This window comes from Chlamydotis macqueenii, chromosome 1 (assembly GCF_036417535.1).
Source record: "Chlamydotis macqueenii isolate bChlMac1 chromosome 1, bChlMac1.mat, whole genome shotgun sequence".
NCBI classification, from domain to species: Eukaryota; Metazoa; Chordata; class Aves; order Otidiformes; family Otididae; genus Chlamydotis; species Chlamydotis macqueenii.
Genome location: NC_141556.1, coordinates 66,682,516 through 66,706,353, shown reverse-complemented (window position 1 = coordinate 66,706,353; position 23,838 = coordinate 66,682,516). Strand labels below are relative to the sequence as shown.

Here is a 23,838-nt window from a genome sequence, read left to right as displayed (position 1 = left end):
GACTGCGAACACAAACCCCGCAGAGAGCCCGCCTGTTTTCACTAGGAAGTTAGTCTTCTGTCTTGCTCTGTTGGCCGAAGTTTGGCTCACTTCTCAGAGAAATCTCAAACATATTCAAATATTATATTCAACAATACCTGAAAAACTTGAGGTCTCTGCCTTTTTACTGTAAAAGCTTTGAAGAGTTGGCCTCCATCCCAAACCAAAGCAACACGCGTTTTACAAGGTTATTAAAACAGCCTTCCCGCTCAGGCTTGAGCCTGTGCCCTCCAATTTCCTTCTCCACCTCAATTTATCTTCCTCCAATTGAAATCACTGTTAGAGCAGACGAGGTTTATCAAGTTTATCAAACAAAACCTGCAGCTCCTACATTCATGGCTCCAAATTAACTCAAATGGAAGGCATTCATTTGCGCACTGCACCTCCCCTTCCGAATTAAAGCAACAACTAATTTGGTAGGATGTTAGATCCCCACCATCCCACCAGACAGGCTGAAACCACTCAGTGCTGAAATGTTTCAGAACCATCCCACTGTACATGTAAATAACTGCAGCTTTCACAGCCAACGCTTTCAGTGCCCCATACAAGTAACACATCATTTTTTCCAGTAGACTACAGCAAAGAAAACAAAGCTTCTGGGGATCTACAGTCAATGCCATGCCAGGATTAAAATTCAGGATTTAAACTCTCCTAACATACTCGTATTCTTCTAGACATGAATAACGCTCCTGTGTAATGGGATGTGAAAACCCTTGGCTTCCTCTTGGAGCTCCCAAGTAATCTCAGTTTTCCTTCTCCATACAGGCTTGATGAGATCAGATGCATTCCCCAGAGCACAGCTTTTGCACCGGCACCCGCCTGGACAGTGCTGAGCACAAACACAGATCTCTCCAAGGAAGAAAATCCCTGCAGTGGCAACCCACGCTGCCTGTGGTAAGCAATTTATTTTTGTGCATTGGACACATGCCCAAATGTCCCAAACTGACTCAGAAGAAGGAAATGACCCACCGACACGAGCAGGTCAAGAAGGCATTTCAACGCTGACTCTTGAGTTCACACAGCATTTGCTGAGCATTTTTCTTCACCTCTCTGCAGCTTTGAATGCCGCTGACTAGCAAAGGCAGTGTTAGAAACTGCTATGCCAGGGCTTGTTCCAGCTTGGCAAATCCAATTAAGTACAGTAGAAAAGTTTTTCTCTGATAGAGACAAAGCTGTTTTGGCTAAACCGATTAAATCAACTGCTGCTTCTATGAATGATGTTTCTACCATTTTTGTTCTCTTAAGTATCTCTTGTCCTCTGGCCCTCCTTTTTTTAAAGGTGTAGAAGACACAAACACCACACAAAAAGAGAAGATGCAGAGGATTGTCCAGCTACCACTGCAACAAGTTCAATAGCTCCTGAGGAGCAATACGTACACGCTGTCAAAGCTCAGAGACTATAAATGGACCATAAAGAGCATGCTGGCTTCTTAAATGCAACACTCATTTTAAATACAGTGATAACACAATGACTTGGAAGTACCTGATGCATCATCATTGACTACTGTATCTCATTATGAAAATTTTTCATACACAAAACCCTTTTAATTTTAATCTGCTCCTCTTAATCTAACAAAGACACTTTGGTGAAGCTTGTGTCACCTGTAGTACAGTGGAAGAGAACGAAGAGATTCTCAGCTTTGGTAACTGCATGAAAATGGTGGGCTTCCTCAATCTCATTTCCAAGGGTCCCATATAGGTGCTACAACTGGACATTGCAGGATCTGACAAGGTCCAGGTCCAGGTAAAGCACTTCAGAGCCTGTATGAGTAGAAGCAGCCTACAATCAGACTGCCTGCTACATATGAGCTTTGGTCTTTTTGTAAGAGCTGGGCACACTGTCATTGACCAGGAATGCCACTTCTCTGGGCCTCAGGTATTTATCCAGAGCATTTCCAGGCTCATTAGGCCCTTCGGACCTTGAAGACCTCAGCTGCTTGGGAGTGAGACAGGGACTTCTGCTGCAAGCGGCCTTCCCTCAGCACAGGGGCTCCACACCAGAACCACCTCTGACAATTCTTTTTCCTGCTGTGCTTGTGGATGGGATCTCCATGAACACACCTCTCAAGGTAAATCCTGAAGAGTCCCACCCATGGAGAAGAAACGTGGAGGCTGGGAAGAGGTGGAAGAATCAGCCTAGGCAAAGCCACACCACTGGCACGGTTTCCACAGGCAGGAAGAGGCTGCTCTGCCGGAGCCATTAACGGACTTAGGAGGAAAGCCTGGCAGAGAGGCTGGCTACCACCTCCCGCAGCAGAGAGCTTGGGACACAACCAGGCCGCCACATCAAAGGCAGTCATTTTATTAATTTAATTCCCTCAAAAAAAAAAAAAAAAAAACAAACCAAAAAACCATCCTCTAGTCACAGCAGCCTGCACTGAAGAAAAGCCTTTTCACATTGTGCTGCTGCTCGCCAGCTGATGGCTGTGCTTCCATCAGTCCTGCAACGGGCTGGATGGCAGGCCAGGCAAGCTGGCAGCCCCCTCACCCACACCAGCCCCCAGCACCAGGGCTGGGAGCGAGTCTGGAGAAAAGGTTAATCCCAGGAATGGCCAGAAAAACAGCACTCCGGCAATAAGAGCATGAGTCCCCATGTGGCTTGCCAGCTTTCTGCTCACGGCTGGCAATCGGTGGAAACAAAGAAAAAGCATCCGTGGCAAACGCTGCTTCACAGAAGGGCGCCAAGATGCCAGGGATGGCTACAGGAGCAGGCCTTTCTGGCACAGCACACGGGCTGCTGTGCTTGGGGGCAAGTGGAAGGTGCCAGTTCCTTTTGGCTGCCACCAGAGTCTTAACGTGACATTCATCGGCAGCATACCGACTCGCTTGCCAAAATGAAGGGAGCATTGCACTTCCAGTCCCATATTCAGTGACGCATGCATGTACCTGCACAGCTACAGCAGCCACACCAGTCACTCCCCCTAATAAAAAAGAAACACGCACCATAAGAGTGCTAGGAAGGATTTGATCAGCCCCCCTCATATTGCATCAGGAGAGCAACTGGCTAAATAAACAGGCAAGACAGGATTGCGAGCCAGGATCTCTATCACTGCTGGCAGTCCTGCTTGTCTCCAGCTGGAAAGAAGGAAACTGCAGAGGACTTTACTCCTTATTTTTGCTAAGGCTTGCAGCAGGATGTTTTCCTGCCCTCCAGACCTGGATTACGCAGCTCTGGCTACTTCCAGTAGTTATACATAGAAACAATCCATTAACAGCCAGGTTAAAACATGGCACATAAATAGAGCCTACATGTCAGCATGTCTAAGTCCTACAGGTTGGCTGGCCACTTTATTTAAGAGACTCTGCAGTGGAATCACTGCAGGAAAGTAGGACTTTCCTCTTTGGATTACAGGGACAGAGTATGATCAACTTTTCGCTACTGTTTTTAAGACAGCACAAGATAAAAACTTCAGCACAAGTGAAAATCAAATGAAGGTTGAACATTATTTCTTCTCCAATCTGTGTCTCATATGCTTACGTATCAGAATAAATGCAAACAACTTGAATGCAGCCAGATGCTTGAGTCAGGGCTGGAGCAAAGAACAGAACACAATTAGGGGGTGAGCACATGTATTCTAAAATACAAGTATTTTAGAAGTCATCAACCCATCACTAATGGGATCTGGATGTCCAGCTTGCCTGGGGGGGCAAAAGGGGAGTCCTGCTCTTAATAAACCGTGCTTAGTTTTGAAATTAAACGCTCAAATACAAAGGCTCAGCAGTCCTCAACAAAAAAAAAAAAAAACAACTCAACTTTTTCAGCATGCAAGCTGCATCCCTTCTCCACAAAAACTTGCTTTTAGAAACAGATGGCAGCCTGCAAGACCTACAAATTCTTTGTCTCGAGTGGCAAACTAGGCCCTATTGCCCATCAAAGTCAACCGTCACATTGTGAAGCACTGACCCTAACAAATCCATTATGTTTCTTTCTACCACAATGCTAAATCAGACAAAATGAGTCAGACTTAGTAGGAAAGGGTGAGGGATTTTAAATCCCTTCCTTCCCCCCGCCATCCCCACAAAAATAATGACAAGAGGGACAGTCTGTGTTGACCCTTCACTTAGGAGCCCTGACCAACCCTGCTGTTAGGGCTGCCTGTTTGGGCCAGGCTGCCCAACGGAGGATGGATTTGGGTTTGAAGCATTTACATGGTGCTGTGCAGTGGCTTTGAAGCCAGCATACCATGTCAGTCAAACTACCCACACAGTCAAGAGCAAAAATCCCAAGCAGGAAAGAAAGGCCCTTATGCCAGCTGAATAATTAGGTCTGACGTGCTTTGTAGTTTCTCAGCCCTCCCTTCCCAGCTCTGCCGAAGTGCTGTGCAGACACTCGGCACGGAGGTGGGGAAAGCTTCTCACAGGTAGCTGTAGGGAAGAGAATATAATTTTTTTTTTCTCCCGTGTCAGCTGAACGCAAGCAATGGGAAGAGAAATGTGAAGAAATGGGAGCTACTGCCTTCAGTCAAGGGAGGAGACAACAGAGAAGCCTGCTGAGGAGGTGATGGATGGGGCGATGGTGTGGAAAGGATCGAAAAGCCTTTTCCCTACTGTGGGTATTGGGTGCATCTTGACACACAAAAGGAAACACCTATCACTAGCACTGTCAGCAGACACCTCCCAGCAAGGAACACTTCTGTCAAAGAGAAGTCTCTCTCAGTAGCCATAGGTCCAGTTTGTGAATGATCCAACCGCTTTCATCTTGCGTATTTGAAAACGAGATACAGCAAAAAAGTGTCAATGCCCTCAGAGCAACAGATTAGTTGAATTCTTCACACTCTCATAGAAATTGCCCCCCCTCCCCCTTTACTGGTTTTCTTTGGCATAAAGCAATCTCTCAAGGACATGGCAACGACGACGCTGAAATTCAAAGCGCTGAGATCAAACACGAAGCTGACGCTCATTATGGCTAAATTATGTCACCTATCTGTAGGCTCAAGCTTATTATTTAAGACAATACAATAGTCATTAATCACAGCCATTGTGTATTGCTCGAAAGGCGTCTAGAAAGCTAAAGACTACAACAGAGATTTATTATACTGCAGTGCCAGATTTAATTACATGGTTTTCTCCTCAGTATCTTGCCGCTTGTAGTTCACCACCTGTTTGCACCAGAGGACCTGAAATAAAGAAGTGCCGGCCCTTGAGGCTAGGCAGGCAAGAGAAGGCTTGTGTTGAGCTTTGGCTACAACTGTGGTAGCAGAAGACCAGTGGGCAAAGAGAATAGACCACTTCAGAAGCCACTGGCTGGTAAATCACTTACGTAGAGCTACTGTTTTTCTTCAGATTTTTTTGAACTTCTAGTTCCTTTGAATATCCATTGACATGCAGAAAAGCTACATCGCTGAGCCCGTGTGCAAGCAGAAACAACTCGCTGCAGCGCCAAGATTCATGCCCTCACCAACACAACAATGTATTTAAGCAGTATGTCTGTCTGCTGGCAGCCTTCTGAGTTTGCATTTTCTTCTATACATATTTAACATCGAAGAACTGCTCATGTTACCCATTTTGCCCGAAGTGTTTTGACAGCCATGCTTACCACATGACAACGATGCTCTATTTAACACTGCAGCTGCAGACAGGAGGATTTGGTTTCAGTTTTATACAAATATCGTGAAACCGATGACCTCCCACAAAATAAACCAGATAATGCATTTAAATTCTGCTCCTTAAAATGTATTAGCAGGACAATTATCAGTAAGCTACTGCAAGAAAGGGAAATAGAAATTTAAGTCTTGAGTGCAAGAGTTTCCTTAAATTTAGCTGCAATCTCTTTTTTATTAAGCATATTCAGAAAGCAAAAATAAAAGACAATCAACCCTGCAAAAGCTAAGTAGCCTCCTGAAATGGTTTCTCTTAAGGCTAGAATAATTTCCAGACCTTCTGGACCGCAAATTATCACCAGTCCTCAGAGATCTCTAGGCACTTTTACCAACCAGTTAATTGAACCCACTCAAGAGAAGACAACGGCTCAGCGGACCACGTGGCCGGCCCTGAGGGAGGTTTGGCCCCAACATCTCTCTGTAACATACTAAGACCCAGCATAGTCTAGCAGCAACTAACCAAGAGTCAGTCTTTCAGATCTGAAGATCGCAACATTTTTCAGGTGGAGAAAGTTCAGGGAAAGAAAAACAATACAAAAAGGTCTAAATAACCCAGCCACTCAAAACTACATAAAACAGCTGTGCTACTGTTAGTGATGTGGAGAGGCAATTTAAAGTGGCCACTTTTAGACGGAATCATTCAAGCACCGCTTGGAAAAAATATGTAGAGGTAACATCAGAAACAGAAACTGAGTCAGCAATGCTTATCCTTTCCGATTTCCCCCATGGCCCCCAAGCGTAGTCTCCATTACCCGGGGGGTCATTAATGCACTCATCTACTACAAGCTTGCTGGAAGCACGGAGCAGTGCCACTTTGGTATGAGCAGATTCATCAAGCGTGGACTGCCAGCCTCCCATTGCACTGCAACACAATGCCATCTCCTTCTTGGGCATTTCAGCGGACGGATTCAGCTGAATATTGCAATTAACCTCCAAGACAACTCATAAATGCAGGGTGATTAGCCACCCCTTGCAGTGCTTTTTACTGGAGTTACTCAAAATTTAATGCACTTCATACAGTTTTATAACTCCTTGTGCATCATTAGCACTTTAACACATCAGAATACAGCTCTTGGTCCTTAACAATATTATCAGAAAGGTCAGAACAGCTTTTTAAAAACAATAAGCATGAGGATGAGCTGGGTTTTTTTAATTGTGGGAAGGGGGAAGATTAAGAAGGAAAAAGAAAGTAGTGAAGCCCCTTTTCCCAGCACATTCTATTCTGCTGCTGCATCTCCCATTCAATGCATTTTGAAAAAGAAAGTTGGATGTGGTAGCACCAACACACCCAAGCTACCTCCACGCTTTCATCGAGCTTGAGGAAGGACTTGCACCCAGAAACAACCAAAACAACCATCCTTGCATTCCTCTTTATTGCCAAACATCGCTTTGCTCCTGTCGCCTGTTACCACATTGTGGGAGCTGCAGCAGAATTGCTCCCCTGACAAGTACTCTTCCTTTGAGACAGAGAAGGAAGCACTAAGGAAGATGGCATTAACACAGCTATATGGTTTCACAGGTCTGGGTGAAGAGCACCGGGAGTTACGCGACAGGATGCCAGGACAGAAATCACAGTCCTCATCTGCAGCTCCTTTTGCTCACACAAGGCTGTCAGCTCTGATCTTCCCTCCTTCCCCCTCAGTACCAGGAGTTACCCCTTTCATTCCCTGACCCACCAGATGGGCAGGAGGCAACGCACGCTCTGCTCAGATCCTGGCTATGCGGCTGCCAATTATCCCGCCAGGATACCCACACAGAGGGGCCTCTCTTGCTTTATAGAGTGCTGCTGCTTTTCCTGCAGCCTTTGTATTATGGGAAGGTTAATTAAGATCTCTGCTCTAGCTGCAGGAACGTTAAGAAAAGAAAAAAAAAAAAAAAAAAGGAAGAAAACCCGTATCTTTTCAATTTCACCTCTGACAAAATTAAATCTACTTATGGGCTCAGAAGTTGGTAGGTAAAGACACAGATTGTTTTGGGGGTATGGTTTTTGGTTGTTTTTTTTTTTTACTTTTTTTGAAAAAAGGAAACAAGTCTAGTGTGATCACATTATCACACAAGCCTGAGTTCTGAGTGTGACAGTACTACACTATTAACAACACAGATGGTCTCCTGCTTAGCGTCAACTTCCCTTTTGAGCTATTCAGTGTGCCATGAGCGATGCTGGGACACAGAAGTCATTGCCATGAAGTGCTGACAAAATATTCACCAATAACTGAAACCCAAGGCAGATTTTGAATTGCAAATAGTTTTCAGATCTTCACTACTATCGACTATGGTAGATCCTGGACACTCCATGTGATAGTTGGTCTGAGGAAATAATCCTCAGGGTTAGGAAAGACCTAGATCTGTGCCTTTTCTCCCCAGCTCCTGGACAAACGCCTCCTCCAGTGCTAGCATAGACCTGCAGGCGAGGAGCATGAATACATCCAGGCTCCAAGACAAGATGTTCTCTCATTCTTACTCCTGCCGAAAGCACAAGAGCTGAACTAATCGGGGCCCCGAGCCCTTGGGTCACAGCCAGGGCACCCGCGCCGGGGACCTCAGCTCTTTCTCACCTGCTGACCGGGACAAAGCAGGACTGAGGGGTCCGAGCTCATTAAGGCAGAGTTTTCATGGGAAGTTCAGCCCACATTAAGCTGGGGGGATGCTGCCTTTTTTTTTTTTTTAAAAAAAAAAAAGTGTGTTAGGCTGAGCAATTTTCAACAGGGCTCTTTCTTTCCCCTCCCAACGCACCACTCTGCAGGCAGCTCCAAGAAGAAAGAAAACAAAAGCACAGGCATAGAAATGATAGTAAGTTATTAACCAGAGCTGCTATTGTGAAAGTTTACATCTCCCATCACCATTCCCCTTTGCTAAGTATGACAGCAGACCACAGCTACAGCTGCCTCACCCTGTGCAGATGTTCATATTTATACCAGAAAAAATTACTTAATAGCATTCCTTACACTGGAATTCTTTAGTTCTTAGTCATTCTTCAATTTGAGATAGAAGCACTAGACTACACACCCCTGCTTGAATTCAAACAACATCTGCTATCACGCTCGCTAAAGCCAGAAAGAGTCAACATATTTGCAAATGCTAGTCAGACAAAGCGATCTTCAACAGCATCATCTTGGGAAAAGGCTAAACACCTAATTTATCTGTGCTGAATAGCTGCTATCCCTATTTCCAGAGATCAATGTTTTCCCTTAACAGATTCATAACAATAATCATTAAAGACAAAGGTTGGCAACCCAAAAAGGGGTGCAGAGACAAGCAGTACCATTCTTCCTCACCTTGACGTTCTTGAAGTGTTTACAAGATAAAACATCCAGCCAAGCACACTCTTCAAAGCTCTGTGACAGTGCCTGCATTCACCATCAGTGGCTTTACAAACTGCCTGGCAGTTTTTAAGCATCGCAAGTCATGACCAGCTATTTCATCTTCATACGATTACAGAAAATTTTAGTGATTTGGGTGTTTTTAGTGTTTCTTTTTTTTTTGGAGGGTGCAGGTTTTTGGTTTTGGGGTTTGCTTGGGTTTTTTTTTTGTTTGTTTTTTTAAATAACATGTGAGAATTCCACCCAAATACTTGGTGTGATGTATTTACAAATTAATATACTGGAAGAATAAACAAAATGAGAGAGCACAACATCTACATTACAAAGAGTCCCATCCTAGAAACTGTGCAACAGCCAGCATCACACCAACCAGCATCACAGACAAGAGAAAGTCCATGTTAAACAGAGCTGTTTTGTTTTTAAGCGTAAAAATCTTCTTAATTTTAAATTCATGGCAGAGTATTGCACAGCATAAAGCAAACAAGAAAACCAAGTGGGAATACTGATGGAAAAGAAGTATTGTGTGAATAACTAAGTAATCGGCAAACCCTCCCCTCCCTCAGGGATGAAAAGCCAAATATTTACTCAATTGTATATTGCATTCTTTGCTCAAATACTTCATAGCTTGAATTTAAAAAATAAATCTCTCTCCTTTTTCCAGAACATCTCATGGGAGACCAGAGGGCCCACTAAAAGGTATTTACACCACCTAACTGGATTCATCTCAGCACAATCCAGAAAAAAAAAAGCAGAAGAGGTGGGCTCCTAAATCAGGGATTTGGACCCTTCGAGACAGCCTCCAGGACAGTGAGAACCTGGGCTCCAGAACCCATTAGACATCTAAAATCAGGGTAAGCAGTACCTATTTGGACCGTGGCAGCATCCTCCTCTCCCAGCAGGCTCCAGCTGCATCCCGAACGCCAGCCAGTCCAAAGCAGACCCCTCGGCCCATTTGATCAATATTTCATTGAGAAATTACCAGTTAAGTGAGCGCTTGATTTTATTGCTTCGTTACAAAGAGCTCAGCCCTCTTGTCTTTCAGTCACAAGAGACTCGAGGCACCTCTTACACCTCGGGCAGCCCTGCGTAAGGGGCACCTGCAGCGACACTTGCATTTCCTTTCAGCTACGGTTGCTGCTAGCGCAGGTAACACCGCGTTACATTGCATGCCACTGCATGCCAAGCAGCGTGTACTGTGAAAATAGCTACGCATGGCGATGAGCACAGGTTTGTATGGATGCCAAGGGGAAAATGCAAATTTATACAAATAATTTCAGTCATCCGGGAAAAGCAGCAGCCACTACACACTCATGACAGTTGAGCTTTGCTTTTTTTTTTAATCCTGTCATTGTTTACACAGAATGATGTTTCAGATTAAGCCCCCTTACCCTTCCACATGTTAGTCTTTAACATGACAAGAGAATACCGAGAAGGGGGTGGACAGAGGATTCTTCTAGCTTTCATGCTGTGCAACCTACCACTCACACAGCTTCAAAGCCTGGTTTAACTCTGCTTGATATAAAGCTTTTTTTAAAAACAAAAACAAAACAAACAAAAACAACAAAGAAAAACCACACTGCTACTAGGTCCCAGAATTATTATTGCAATTTGATGAATAAAATGACTGTAAAGCAAAGTCAAGTTCGTGCTCCAAAGGGAGGAGGGGGAAGCTCACTCTCCAAGAGTGACATATTTAAACACTGCCGCCGACCACAAAACAAGAACTGCTGACATTTTTGTATGAAATTGTTCTCTCACTGGAGAACAACCTTCACAAGTTCTCTTTGCAGATCCACCAAAACCAGACACGTCTCCCCCCAATATTATGTTCTTCTAAGAGTTACTTTTTACGCTATCACTCAAAGCAGGTCACTGAGATCTAGCAAAATCCTTCAAGCCTACACACAGAATATATTAGCAAGGGAATACTCTTTCCATTTCAAGCATTTGTTTGGATGTTATTTTTCATGGAGTGGGTTGCTAGGTGGAGGAAGGAGCAAATCCTCACACCTTGAAGGAGCATAGCTTCACGTTTCCAGCCAGGCACCTTCATCAAGCCTAGGACACCCTAATGAGAAAGCTCTCAGCCAAGACAATGACCAGACAGCTGAGTAAAACTATCTTTGACTCTAAGCAAGGAGCACAAATTGAGTTGTTTATATTTTCATACTGCTAATGTAACAGAAGCTTCTTCCAGCCATGCCAGTATCTGACACCTCACCAGTCTGCCACAGCTTAGTCACCTCCCCAGCACGTGTCTTTTATTGTGATGACCCATCACCATTTCTTCCCTAACTACTTTTGAGATTATCAGTATGGCTAATGTGACCAAAATACCACAGTGAAGGACTACTGTTTCCTGACTAAATTTCAGTTTCCTCAATGTAACTTTTCCTACTGTCTTTTTTTTTTTGTGCTATTTTCTGGTCAAGAGGTAGATAATTGAAGAAAAAAAAAAAAGAAAAAGAAAAAAAAGAAAAAAAAAGAAAAAGAAAAAAAAAAGAAGTGGTTTACTTACACTCACAAACTTTATGTAGGTTCACATATTTTGACTGCTGCAGTTCTCCATACACACAAGGGATGGCGGAACAAGCTATTTGTAATCTTCTTCCCACATATGTAGGTGGTCCAAATCATTTCAAATAGCAGCACCCAAGCACCACAGCATTAACTGGATCAAAGTGGACACGCTGTTTATTTTTTTTCCCCCCCACTTCATTCACATTTCTCCTTCACTTCAGCCCTCAGTGAAGCAGATCAGCAACTGCAGTGGGGAGCAGCACGCCAGCCGCGCATCCAGCGTCAGCCCACGCAGAGGCTTTGCAGGCTGTACGTTTGCCAGTGTGTTTCGGGGACAAGCTGGCATTAAGGACAACTTGATTAGTCCATGACAAGCAGGTGAAAGAGTCCCGACGCCCTTGTCCTGCTGGCTTGCATGCATCCAGCCTCTCCTGAAGCAGCTCATTTTGGAAGCGTTCCCACAGCGAGCTCCACACTGGCACAGGAGAGCTGTAGGCACAGCGTCGGGGCGCTGGCAGAGCTCCCGCAGAGCTGGGAAATTGCTCTGGCGAGGACAGAAAGGCTCCACGGGCAAACAGCTGAGCAGAGAAATTGATACTACAGCCACACACTGCCTCGAGTGACTCTGACATATTTAGGGTTTTTGCCCTCCCAATTTCATAGGGGTGGGTATCACCTTCCCCCAGGTGCCACCATCCTCCAGCACTATGGAGGTGGATGTCAACATGGGAGCCTCTCCACTGGCAACAGGGATCTCCACCTCCAACACAGGCTCCAAAACACCATCTCTCCTCACACTCCCTACCAACACCCAACCATGACGAGGCCTGATCCGGCACTGCCACACTCCGCAGGACGTTTGCCTTTCAGCACCCTTCACCCAAAGCAGGTCCTGGGCTCTGCCAGCCCCCGAGGCAGGTGGCTGTGGTCCCACAAGCCCTGGCTCTCCCCAGCCACTGCATCACTAAGCCGTCAGCATGGGACCAGCGGTGACTTCAAGCCCGATGCACAGGGACAAGATTAGGGCTGGATTTAGGTCGTTCTTATAAAGGCCAGCAGCTCGGCCACTCTGCCTGCCAGCACTTCGATTACTACCTTGGTTTACGCTATGTGAAGGGAAGGCTACACACCACAATATTGACAGACCAGTTAGTAGAATTTTCACTAAAATAACACCCCACATACACGGTCACACCTTCTTCTGTGCTACTGCAACAGCCGCTGGCAGCTAAATACCCTCTGAGATGGCAAGAGGGTTTAGTCTTTGAGTGGAAATTAAAACAGCAGCTTATCTAGCAAAAAAGTACAAGAAATTCTCTTTGGTTTAGCATTAGTGAGTCAGTGCTATTGATAGGAACAATGATGTTTTTCCAACCAAATCAATGCCTTACTTTCAAAGGAATACAGTATAAAAAAATTAGATGAAGGCAGGTGTGTAACAGAATACTCACATGAGGGTTGGGAGAGCATTTAAATCCAGTGTCTCTCTGGCATAAATAAAGGTAGAGAATGAAAACCCTATTACTAAAACGTAACAATACGTCACAGCCATTAGCAACTCCACAAATGGTCTGCTATCCAAGTAAGCAAGAGAGTTACTCCTTATTAAGGGTTATTGTAAATGGAGATGATACTTGTCAATAATATTGACAATTCTTTATAAAAAGGGCTGCAGAAATCCTACAGGAGCTAAGTCATTAATGTATAATTCAGAAATCTATTTGAAAAAAAAAAAAAAATGTTTTCCCCAGTAGCAAAAAAAAAAAAAAAAAAAAAGGCCTTTATTTCTATTTCAGCATCATCAGGTTGCACAGAAGCAGAAGCTGTTCCCTTTAACTAGAACAGCAACACTTTACTTATGCAGACCAAGATTTGTTTTCAAATGGACAAAATATTAACCCAGCTTAGATTTTTATCACATAGGTTTCCTAAGTATATACCCAATGTTTCCTTGTTTATTATGACAAGTTAGGAAAAAAAAAAAAAAACAGTTACCTCAACAAGCCAGCTACCCCACCCAGCCCCTCATCCATGAGACCTGCTTATTCCAGCCACAAAGTCAGATCTAGTGCTGCATTTGAGCATTGCCTCTTCAGGGGGGCAGGAGAAACACTTGAGTCCCATCCCTCCCACAAGCCCTATAATGATCAGAAATCCTAAACAACCTACTACAACTGCTTCTGAGGAGTAAGTTAAGTTTTGTTAAGTTGTACAGCGTAAGCCATCTTCTCCTCTACCCATACCACTCTCTAGATTACTTAACCTAGACAATCTGTCCAAAAATGCTTTGTGCAACTCTGGACTGTACTTAAAAAAGAAAAATAAAACTCCTTTAGCCCGCTTTTCATTTGTCACAACTGAGTAAGTCATAAACAAGAACCGCAACTGCTTAGATATTCCTCAGTCAAGGGAAATTTCTCAGTCTATTTCCAGTAAACTAGGAAAAAAACCCCATTACTTAATTTCAGAAGAGTCACGTACAGGAGAAGTCGTATCTCTGTAGTAAAGCCACCAAGTAATCTGGTGCTGCAGGGTGACTTGGCATGAAGGAAGCGTGATGGAGAAGCGCACGGGCAAACCCTGCAAGGCAAGGCGTGAGCATGCAGGTGCCAAGCTCACACAAGGAGGGAAGAGTGCTTTAGCTTTCTAAAAATAAGAGCCTACTAGATAAGAAGCACAGTTAGCCAGACTGCAACACGCCCTGTTTAGTTTTCAATGTTATGAACTGAAGTAACATTTAATTGGGGGGAAACTAATTACCAAAATCTGGATGCTTGTAGGGAAACAGCATGAGGTAGGAGTAGTGTTCATTTTTTCCAAAGACAGTCAACAATTCTGATTAGCATGACCTTCATGAGGACCTTCAGCTTAAAAATAATTAAAAAAAAATTATCTTAGAAGTACAGTAATCATAGAATGGTTAGGGTTGGAAGAGACCTTTAAAGGCCATCTAGTCCAACCCCCCTGCAACAAGCAGGGACATCTTCAACCACGCCAGGTTGCTCAGAGCCTCATCCAACATTGCCTTGTACACCTCCAGGGATGGGGCATCCACCACCTCGCTGGGCAACCTGTTCCAGTGTTCTACAACCCTCAGTGTAAAAAATTGTTTCCTGATATCCAGTCTGAATCTACCTCTCTCTATTTTGAAATCATTACCCCTAGTCCTGTCACAACAGGCCCTACTGAACAGCTTCTCACCATCTGTCCTGTAGGCCCCCTTGAGGTACTGGAAGGCTGCTGTAAGGTCTCCCTGGAGCCTCCTCTTCTCCAGGCTGAACAGCCTCAACCCTCTCACACTGAAGCTGCCTACGGCTTTAAAGTAATGTCCTGAACCAGGACAATAAGATAGTGAATCTTTACACAATGGTCAAAACTAGACAGTGCAAAATATGTTGCTAGACAGGACAGGCTAACTAGAACATAATCTCACAATAAGCACAGTCTTGAGGTAATATTTTATGGTTTACGGGTGGGGGGGAAAAAAAAATAAATCTATAAAACTTTTCATTTTGCACAGCAAGAGGGTTACCACAACTCCACCAATAGCCACGTTCTGAGATGCAGAAGGCATCATCCAACACAGTCCTTCAGGCCCCAGTTCCTGTGTTGGCTTATCACATCCTCTCTCCCTCCAAACCGCTCCGGCAACAGCATCCTTAATGGAGCGCAGATCAGTCCTTCCACTTGGGGACAAAACACCCATCCGTAATTCTCTCTTTGCTTTCCTCCAGAGCACTACATTACTTCCCCAACAAAAGATATTTCATCTTCTTTTTCACTGAGTCATATGTATTCTGGATTTTTCTAAATTGTAGCGTGTGACACTCCATAACAAGATACCACAAAATTTCATATTCTCTCAAAGCAAACTGCAAAAGCCGCTACAGCGCGAAAAATCTCATGCCTTGCACACACACTTTGGAAGTTCATGTAGTAAGACAAAATACGTAACAGAAACAACTGAATGAACAATTAGGTCTTTTTGTTTAAGGTAAGGTTAAATATTTATTATAACGAGTTCATTTAAGCACACGCAATACCAAGGCTGATGATAGTCTCAAAATGGCTTTACCTGAAAGAAGAAGGCATAAAGATGAAAGTGAACTGAAATGCATTTTCCATCAGCCCTGAACATGAGAGAAAAGCTCTCTTCATCCTATTTCAGTGGAGTTCAACAGGGCACAGAAACCAATACTGAAATTTTCATGCTTTTCAAGATATTTCACATCAAACACACTGCTTTTCTCTTCTGACCTCTCTATCTATGAGGTGCCAAGAAATCCTTAGACAGTTTCCTTTCCTCCCTCAAGTCCCTAGAAAGATATTTTTTTCCCCCTCTATCCTTCACTGAGAGCTTTGCAATAGTCCTGCCAGTGTTTTGACAGCATTATAATCCAAACACTACTTTGCTGCATGCCTGGATGTGCTACCAAATTGAAGAATAGGTAAACAGTTTTTACTTTTCAAAAGAAATTCACCTAAAAAACCGAAATTAATAAATTTGAAAAGCCAGCTGTGATGCAATTTTCTATTTTAAAAAAAAAGGAAAATCTGTACCAGAAAACAGCATACATGCAAAACAAAACAGGGAAAAATGAAATATTTACACGGTGGAAAATTCTGAGCTATCAAATTTGTTTTAAGCACTGAGCATCCACAGGAACAAGAACTATGAAGCAAGTCACTCTCCCCTAAAAGCATGTCAAGATTTTAACCAACTTTGAAATCTTGATTTTTATTTTGTGAACAGACCTAACAACCCTATAATAAGACTTTAAAGGGTAGAGAGCATAATCAAAACATTTCACTTCATGCCTGACGCAGCAGATGAGTTTTTTCAGGTGTGGGTTTGTTGGGTTTTTTTTTTGTCAACTGCAGAGGGTTTGCATGGAATGAGATTTTGGGCTTAAGCCATCAGGCAAGGAAAGCCTTCATGCAGGAGTGAGTCCCGAGCTGTCCCCAGCGAAGGGAAGGTGCAGGTCAGGGAGCTGCAGATGATGCTGGAGCAGCTCCTTAGCACACCAGGTGCCATGGTGAGGTGTCTGTGCCTCAGCTGGATGGACCAGCGAGTCCATCTGGAAGCTGAAAAACCCTCAAGGATTTTGTAACTTCTACTTCTCTGTTCAGAGGAGAGGCCCCGGGGTGGCAGAAGAGCTCCTCTCACCTCCTTGTTGCTCCTCTGTTCAGCCAGACCTGGCTTGAGCAACGCTCTTTGCGTGCACTAGCTGCTAAGGGACTCGTAGGTTTGGAGATAAGCAGGTTCTTAATTACTTTTTTTGCTAAATTGGGGATGATCTGTGTGGCAGCTTAAATCACAGTAACTTTTCGTCGATGCTGTGACTTACCTCAACAAGCTCTTTAAGCACAAGGCTAGCAAACTGGAAAGCTATCATAGCTACATAATTCAATACTGAAAGAATATGATTGTTTATTTCCACAAAAGGCTGTAAGAGCATTTTTCGGAAGAAATAGCCTTCATTTGTGGGTTTCCTGTGATACAACAAACCTTTTATTCCTGTGAGCATCTTTCTCCCCGCCTATTCTGCTTATGAATTCAGTCCTGGTAGCTTGGTTTTTGAAGCCTGTAACACAGGCTTCCAGATGAGATCTCACTAGTGCCTGCCTGTGGTTGCACAAATACGCCTCAAGCTTTAACAGAAATGTTTTCTCAGCTACATCAAAAAGCAGAGTTCACTTTTCCATGGCTGCATTATATTTGTGGCTCACAGCACTCCCTGTTCTTCTCTAACATTTCCAACTGCTGAGCTCCCAGCTGATAGCAGAAAGCTCTTGTCACGAGTCCCTAAAAATATAACATTGCTCAGTGGCAGTATTAAGTCCCATCATATTTCTGTTACTCCACTTCTTCCTCTATCACATCCCAACCCTCCTAGGTACTGAACATGCCTCTCAAATTGGAATTACCAAATTTTTTTTGTATGCCCAAACCATACTGCTGGACCTTGCCTAGTTTAAATGAGTTACAAAGATGTTCCTACTTGTTATTTCCCACTGGAGGTGCAGGGGGGAGACAATTTAAAGAGACTCACTTGCTTTAAAAACAAGTATTTGTGGTAATTTCTCTTTGAAATTACTCACGGTTGCACTAAATTTTCTAAACGAGCGTATCGCCAATGTGCCAAAAAGTCAGTCTTTTACTGAAAAACGAAGCGGGAGGCTTCCTCTAGCTTTGAAATCTGATTAGTGTTGCTGGAACCATTCTACTAAACCTACTAAATGACCATAACAGTTGAGCCCTGTAGCCAAGCCACCGTGCTGCACGAACCCACCGCGCTCAGCCTGCCTTTGAGCAGGGCTCCCCAGGAACACGCCTGCGCATCTCACTGGGAAAAGGAGCAGAAGTCTGCAAAAGCCAAGTTTGAAGGTCTGGGTACTCATCAGGGAAGGCACAGCCTGCCAGCCAACGCTGCTTTAAAAATAGTTTCTTTTCGGATAGAAGAATTAGAGATGACTCAAAGTTTAAGTAGCTGAAACCCCAGTAGGTCATGTTATGCAAATCAAACCCTGTATGCCATCAGCTGTGAGATGGCTCACGAGCCAGGAGTTTTCTACCAAAAGCAGCAAAATTGAAATTTCTACCAAAAGCAGTTGCGGTCACTAGCGTACATGAAAAAGCGAACTGAGATGAAAGCACATTTGGCTAACACTCCAATGTGGAGATCCTAGGGCCACCTCCAGTGCGTGCTCACCGCGACGGGAAAAGATTCAGGTACCCTGTGTTAAGATAAAGCTCCTTGGAATGTCAGGTGCACGTATCCACCCCCTTTTACACATTCAAAAAAAAATATGAACCTCCAGCAGGGTTGGTTGATCTCGGCGATGTAGATCATCGAAGCCTTTCTCCCTACACAACCAGAAGGCGAGGTACTTCCTGACAGAAGGGCAGCGCAGACCTCGCCGGGATCCCATCCCCAAGCAGAGGCGCCCACCCTGACAGCTGCAGCTGCCTTCAACTACAGTCGCACGCAGCGCGAACGCACAGGGACGGTCAAACGTACGTGCGCTTAAGCGCTTTCAAACTCATAACTCAGTGAGGAAATGTTTCGCTTCCGTGCAATTAAGCCTCATTATTAAGCTTACAGCCGATCCAATTTTATGCATAAAACAGTTCCCTTTGTTTAAACACAAGCAATGTTTAGGAAGGAATACTGCCTTTTCCCAACAGAATGAGCTCAAACCCAGTCGTGAACCCTCCAAAAATAAAGATTTTAGAAAATTAGATCAATCCCATAGTAATAATTTTGTTCTTTGATTCTGCATCCTTTGGGGGAGTGGAGGGGGAAGGAAGGATGCAAGAAGACTCTTTCTGACTAGACACAAGATGGGAATAAAGCAGCATAATTAAAGATGCGGTTCCATTAATTTATTCGGTTCTTCCCAGATCCCTCTCGCCACCCTCCCCACCCCTTTTCCCAGTGCAAACAAGGATGGAAATGCATCTGCCCTGATGAAAAGCTCGGTCGCTCGCCTCCCTTCAATTCCGTGACCCTCCGCACCCTTCTCCCGCCGGCCGCCGCTGAGCCGCTCGCACCCCGCCACCATTAGGGACCAGCGCCAACGGCCCCGGGGGGGGGGGGGGGGGGGGGGGGGGAGGACGACACCCGGCAGACCGGGAGCTGCCCTCCGCAGGGCGGGGGGGGGGGGGCACGCTTTCTCCTTCCAAGCTGCTCCCTCCCCGCCGTTTCTGCCCAGCTCGCCCCCTCCTCGGGCGGAGCGGACATTTTGAAGCAGCGGATCCCACAAGCCCGCCGGGCCGCGCCGAGAACCGGCTGCGGGTGAGGCCTCCCCGCCGCCCCCGGCCCCGCCGCCGCTCACCTGCCAGCTCGTCGGGCTCCAGCCCGCTCTCCGCGTCGATGCCGCACAGCACGAAGTAGTGGGCGAAGCGGCAAGGCGCCGCGCCGGGCCCGGGGGCGCCGCTCCCGCTCATCCCGGCGGCGGCGGCTCCCTGCGGCAGCGCGGCTCTGCGCGGCGGGGACGCGCCCGCGGGCCGATCACGGCGCGCCGCCCCTCATCTCCAGCGGGGGCGCGCAGGCCGCGGCGAGCGAGCAGGCGGGCACCGAGCGGCGGCGGCTGCGGGAGCTGCGGCGGGCGGGCACCGAGCGGCCCCGCTGTCAGCTGAGCGGGGCGGGGCGGGCGGCGCCGAGCTGCCCGCCCCCGCGGGGCATTTAAACCCTGGGCGCCTCCCCTCCGCGGCTCCGCTCCCGGGCTTGAGTGGGACATTTCCGGCCCTTCTCCGTGTTTTGGGCGGGAGGGGTGCGGGAGAGCCCCACCATCCTTGGGGTACGTGATTAAGGTGGGAGCAGGGGAGAGGGGATGTTGCTGCGGTCCCCATCCCTGCGCCCTGACGGGTGTTACTGGTGCCCCCTTCACTCCTGGGACGGAGAACTGTTTCCTTGCTTCGTGCGCCCCGTTTCAAAGCGACCTCTAAAATGTTTCTTCATTCCCGGTTTATTTCAGATTTGACAGCCCAGGAAGAAAGCAGCGCTGTGTTATCCCCTCCAAACCTAAACACCCGGCTCCGTTAATGATCACATCGTTATCACCCGACGCCAAAGTACCGGCAGGAGTGGCGCCTGCTTTTAAAGGGACAGAGATGATTCTGTTCAAGTTCTGAGATTTTCTTCTCCAAACCGATGAGATCCCTGCCTATGTCAGATAATTCTGCCATCTGTGTATTTTAAGAAGGTTGGTTGCAGAATTCGACATGCGCTTTCATCCTTCGGTGTTTACCTGTCTACTGATCTCGGTCCGTGCAGTCTATTGCAATGACAGCTTCATCCTTTACTTGCTGTGGACTCTTACGACCTCTTTCAGTTATCTCTCAGCAGCACGAACCACATTTTTTCTTTCTATCATTTAAGTTTGTCCTTATTCAACAAGCAACTCTGATAAGGCAACGCCTGCAAGGAACTTGATATTTCATCCAGCATGGGCCGTGTTATGGAAGTATGTGGAACAACTGTTCCTTCCCACCTGGAGGCAACAATGATCCGTGCCTCACTCTCTTCTTCCCTTTGAATTAACAAGTTTCATGCCTTTTTACTTCTCAGCTTCCTGTAGTGCTCTGCTGAAAAGCAGGCAAGAGCTAAACCAATTTCCCCACTTCCCAATATATCCCCAATATCCAAGAAAAAAAAAGAAGACGAGTCCTCTATCACAATCAGCAGCACTCAGTACAACAAGCTGAACCTTGCTAAATCCACGTAGTAGTTTGCCAGGAGACCAGTTGCTTTCTTGACTTTGCACTGGGAGCTAGGTTATTTTATTTAGTTTGGTTTGTTTATTAACTTGTCTGTATTTGCTTATTCAGCTCTAGGTCAGATTATGAGCTAAGTCAGCCTCTGACTCTCATTCAAAACTAATTGCTCTTACTGTGGAGAAGCACCATCTTTTTCTCTTATTGTATACTTCTCTTCTGGAGGCCCCATTGCATGGGTGTCTCCAGGCAGACCAACACAGAGGCTTCACCAGTCTCTCTAAAGGATGCCTGAGTTAGGACTGCTTCCGAGATTAACCCAAAATTCAACACAATGGTCCTGACCTTTTTTATCCTCAGGCAGCAGGTGGTTCTAGATTGCTTTGGTTTAGCTGTCTTCTGTACAGGACAGTATTTCTTGCTTGAATAAAATTCAACGCACAGATACTTCAATTTCAATACAATCAGTAATACATACAGTGTTAAACATGAGCATGAAGCACACAACACTTGAGATTGCAGCTATAAAACCTAAAAACCTCACTCCTCTTCCTGGAACAGCTTTGAGGTTGAGCTCCCGCTGCTGCACGTACAGCTCCCACACACACTCTCGTAGGAGTTTTATGGGGGCAGTGATTTCTTCTAATGAGAGACCTTCTGGGCAATGTCATCCTAACAAGGCCACCCAGCTCCTTCTCAGTGCCAGCAGACCTGGCTGTGCCAAGTGTGTCTGGGCTCTGGTAAGTCACATCATGTCCCCAGGCCTGGATTTTTCTCATCTAAACCCCTCCATCGAAGTTGTTCCAGTCTTCCCCTCCAAGCTGGTCTAGCTTTAGACACTGCATGCTGCCTTTGGGTAGCTCTCATGGGTTGTTTTGCTCCATCTTGGCCCTAGTCCTGAGGAATCAGTAACTTTTGGGAGAGTTTAACAGTGCAAGCGAGCTTGAAAGTCAGCTCACTGGGCAACAACGTCAATTATAATAAAAAGATTCTTAGCTCAACTGCAGGAGTTTGGTTACATCAAGACCCTTGTCCTCCTGCCTAGTGGCAGTACTTTCCTCCGCTTCAGGAGGTGGACTGGGTACCCATTTACAGCTAATTTTTCATTTGTCATCTTTCACTGTTCAGCTACATTTATGTCAGCAAAAGAACAAAGGAACAACACCAAGTCCATTTTAAGCCACCTCCTTTTTCTACCGGCTGTAAAGAGCTGTCCCCTGGGAAGAAGTGGCAGGAGCCTTGCCCTTGGCTGCAGCAAGCCTGCCCAACAGGGCAGAGCTAGCAAAGTCGCATTGGCTTGCGGCACCCAGCAGCGCTTTGTGCCCACCTCGTGCTCTGTTGCACCATGGAGCCTTCCCACATCAGGTGTGGGAGCAAAGTGCCATGGCACCTCTCTGTGCCACATGCCATCACCTGGTGTGCACTACCTTACGCCGTACAGCACAGGAAACCATCGCGGTGTTCCCTTGATGTCTGTAATTCCCTTTTCTCCATACTGAGATTTTTTTGCGCTACTATTTTTCCAGAATCTAGGCATTTCTGTCTTCTTCTCACCATCCAAATCTACCCTGCAGTGGTCATGAATGCCTCTCTAGAGAGGCTGCTCGGCTTTAGAGACAGACCAAACACTTCTGCTCTACTTGCAACATCAATTGTTAAAATTTCATGGCAGCCACAGGCAAATCCACAAAGGGGCTGTGGAGCTTCTTGCAGAGAGCAAGTGGATAACGGAGATGAGGCCCCAAAGCATCATGAACTGCTGCACGTACTCACTAACCAGCCCAATGCCATGGAAAAGCATTTATACAGCATGGAAAGACGCAGCGACTGACAGGATTGTGCTGTGAGGCACATCTGGGATGATCAGAGGTAGCTGGGCGGGATTATGACTGGTTTTCCCTTTTACCAACAAAGGGTATTAAAGCTCCACAAGGGGCACAGATAGGCTGGATGTCCCCTATTGAAAGCGTACTAGCAGTAATCCTGGGGAGATAAGGCTTGTCCCTGGCAGAGGGGAGCACAAAGCTGCATCTGAGCAGCTAGGAGCTTCTTACGTGTTCCTCTGAGGAACAAGGATAAGGTAGGATTGAGAATTTCAGATTGGGACAAGCACAAAAAAAACTTGCTAGCATAGACCAGATCTGCCTGGGACCTTTTGCTTTGATCTACTCTCCCGTGGCAACAGCTTTGTCCCACCTCCAGCTGGATTGCCAGAGGTGTGACACAGCAGGGGAAGGTTTTCTGGCTTGGTGGATTTGTGCATCTTCCTTAGGTATTTGCATCTTCAGTTGCAGTGAATATTTCTTTCAGTATCAAGTTGTTTCAGCTTTCCCTCTCCTCAGTCTCTCAGCGAGTCTCTGTTTCTCAGAACCTATTAGTTTGAACTGAGTCAAATGCTAACAAGCGTGTCAGCCGCCCTCTGCCCTTAGGATCTGCCATAAAAGATCAGACTACAGGCCTGTCAAGCTCTTTGTCCTACTTCTGCAAGGAGCCAATGCCTGATGCTTCAGAGAGGTGGAAAAATCCCTGGTCTTTAAAGGTTACATCCCTTCTCCTTGCTGCGACGCTGTTGCTTCACTTTTTATTTTCTTCAGCGTTCTTCAATGAATTGGAAATCACGCTGCTGGTGATGGATTGCTCAACTCCTTCACACAGTTCTGTGGATCCCTGCAGAAGATCTTTCACCAGCTGCCAAGCCACATTGATTTTTCCATTGAAAGCCTCTCCTGTTTTCCTCTAGTATCTATGTGGTCATAAGATCCTGTAGGGTGGAAGAGAGGGAAAACAAGTAAGATGCAATACAAATGTCTGTAATGCTCAGAAGAACTGTTTTCTACTTACGGCCAATTTTCAGTCGAGCAGTTCACAGTGCTGTGAGCTGCTTCACCAGAAGCTAGGTGTGAATAGTCAGCTGAAAGAAATGGCATGAGGATGGGCTGTGAGACTGAAAATGAAATAATTCTGGCACAAAGTGGAGAAAGGCATATAGCAGGAGTGGGGAAAAAAATCAACAACAGCAGAAGATTTTATAGCAAGGTTCATAAAGAAAGCATTTTTTATTCTCTGAGCTTATGCAAGAAGACTACTCAAAGCATTGGAAAGGTATTGGCTGCCTTAGGGTTTCAAAGCAAATAAACCA

At 45.7% G+C, this 23,838-nt stretch overlaps 1 protein-coding gene across 2 annotated transcripts in view; it reads right to left on the bottom strand.

The window, feature by feature from the left end:
* Positions 1-19,562, bottom strand: part of DENND5B (DENN domain containing 5B) — a 115,246-nt gene extending 95,684 nt beyond the window's left edge. For both annotated transcript variants that reach the window (XM_086755182.1, XM_086755183.1), the window contains exon 1: positions 19,319-19,562. In XM_086755182.1, coding sequence (XP_086611308.1) covers positions 19,319-19,430 — 112 coding nt within the window. In that variant the 5' untranslated portion in view covers positions 19,431-19,562. The remainder of the gene's footprint in view (positions 1-19,318) is intronic.
* Positions 19,563-23,838: the final 4,276 nt, after the last annotated feature.